Here is a 1642-nt window from a genome sequence, read left to right as displayed (position 1 = left end):
CCTCACTTTCTCTCTTTTGTGTTGTTTAAATTATAAGATTGCTTCAATTCTTATCTTTATAAATAGATTAAGTACAAATTTAAAATACCAGTTTAATTTTGCCAGACATTTCTCTGACTACATGCTGAGAAACAAGAAAGGAAATATGTTTATTTTCACATTTATTTTAGTTCCAAGGGAAAAAAATTTTAAATGTTTTACAAAACTGTTTATAACTATTATGCTGACTGATCAATGGTTTCTAATTAAGAATATAAATATATAGGTTTTCTCAACAACAATGCTGTTGGAGTAAAATGACAAATAGAAAGTACTTTTCTGGATGCCCTGTTCCATAGGCCGGAATGTATATGAATTCTCTTGAAGAGGAGGCAGAAAATCATAATTTCTGGATCTGTAATCTTCACAGAGTAGAAGACAATGACCTCTGCCAGAAATGTCTCCCATACTGTGAGTCACTTCATCCTCTTAGGCTTCCCTTGCCGCAGAGAAATACAGATCTTTCTTTTCTCTATATTCTTTATGATTTATATTTTGACTTTGCTTGGAAATATGGCAATTGTGTATGTAGTGCACTGGGATCATCGGCTTCATACACCCATGTACATTCTGCTGGCAAATTTCTCCTTCCTAGAGATATGTTACATCAACTCTGATGTGCCAAACATGCTGGTCAACTTCCTTTCTATGACAAAATCCATCTCTTTCGCTCAGTGCCTACTTCAGTTGTACTTCTTCTTCTCCCTGGGCACAACTGAATGTTTATTTCTCTCCATCATGGCCTATGACAGGTTCCTGGCAATCTGCCGCCCACTGCACTACCCCACTGTCATGACCACTAGGTTCTGTGGCAGCCTTGTCATATTTTGCTGGGTCTATGGGTTCCTCTGGTTTCTTATCCCAGTGATACTCATTACACAGCTGCCATTCTGTGGACCAAATGTGATAGATGACTTTCTTTGTGACCTTGGTCCCTTGCTGGCTCTAGCTTCAATCTGTGTCCCAATTCCAGGCACTGTTCTCATCTGTGGCACTATGAGTTCCCTCCTCATCTTTGGCACATTTTTTTACATTATTGGTTCATATACCTTAGTGCTGAGGGCTGTGATACGGATGCCCTCTTCTGCTGGGTCAAAGAAGGCATTCTCTACCTGTTCATCACACCTGGCAGTTGTATTTCTATTTTATGGTTCAGTCATGATAACATACGTAAGCCCAGGATCAGGACAAGCAAAGGGCATGCAGAAGTTCACAACTTTGTTCTACTCGGTTTTGACTCCTTTCTTCAACCCCATGATCTACAGCCTCCGAAATAAAGAAATGAAGGATGCCTTAAAAAAAGTTGTAGGAGGAGGCTCTTAGGAGCTCTTAGATATACTGAATTATTTAAAATGAGTTTGGAGTCCCAGATGTGGTCCCAACATGTGACAACTGCTTTTAAACATTGCAGAACAACAATTAATGTGGTCCAACATATTTGTAGACCACAACCTTATATGACAACGTCAGAAGCCTGAAGCCACCGGTTATTAATTAACTGAGAGACTAGTAAGTAGATGATGACTTTTCATAGAGAGAAATTTTTAAATTATAATTGGTGTAGACTCCCCCAGGCAGAATTCACTGTATTTTGTATAGCATG

The 1642-nt window shown here is 38.8% G+C and overlaps 1 protein-coding gene across 1 annotated transcript; it reads left to right on the top strand.

Annotated features, from left to right (window-relative positions):
* Window positions 1–420: 420 nt before the first annotated feature.
* Window positions 421–1362, top strand: LOC308428074 (olfactory receptor 11H6-like; the record flags this gene model as incomplete). Its single annotated transcript, XM_080926346.1, has 1 exon — window positions 421–1362. One exon carries the CDS (start codon window positions 421–423, stop codon window positions 1360–1362), a length of 942 nt encoding a protein of 313 aa, XP_080782472.1.
* Between the last annotated feature and the right edge of the window lie 280 nt (window positions 1363–1642).

This window comes from Micromys minutus (genome assembly GCF_963924665.1).
Source record: "Micromys minutus genome assembly, chromosome: 12".
NCBI classification, from domain to species: Eukaryota; Metazoa; Chordata; class Mammalia; order Rodentia; family Muridae; genus Micromys; species Micromys minutus.
Note: the sequence above shows the minus strand (reverse complement) of the source record. Positions and strands in the feature narration are given on the sequence as shown.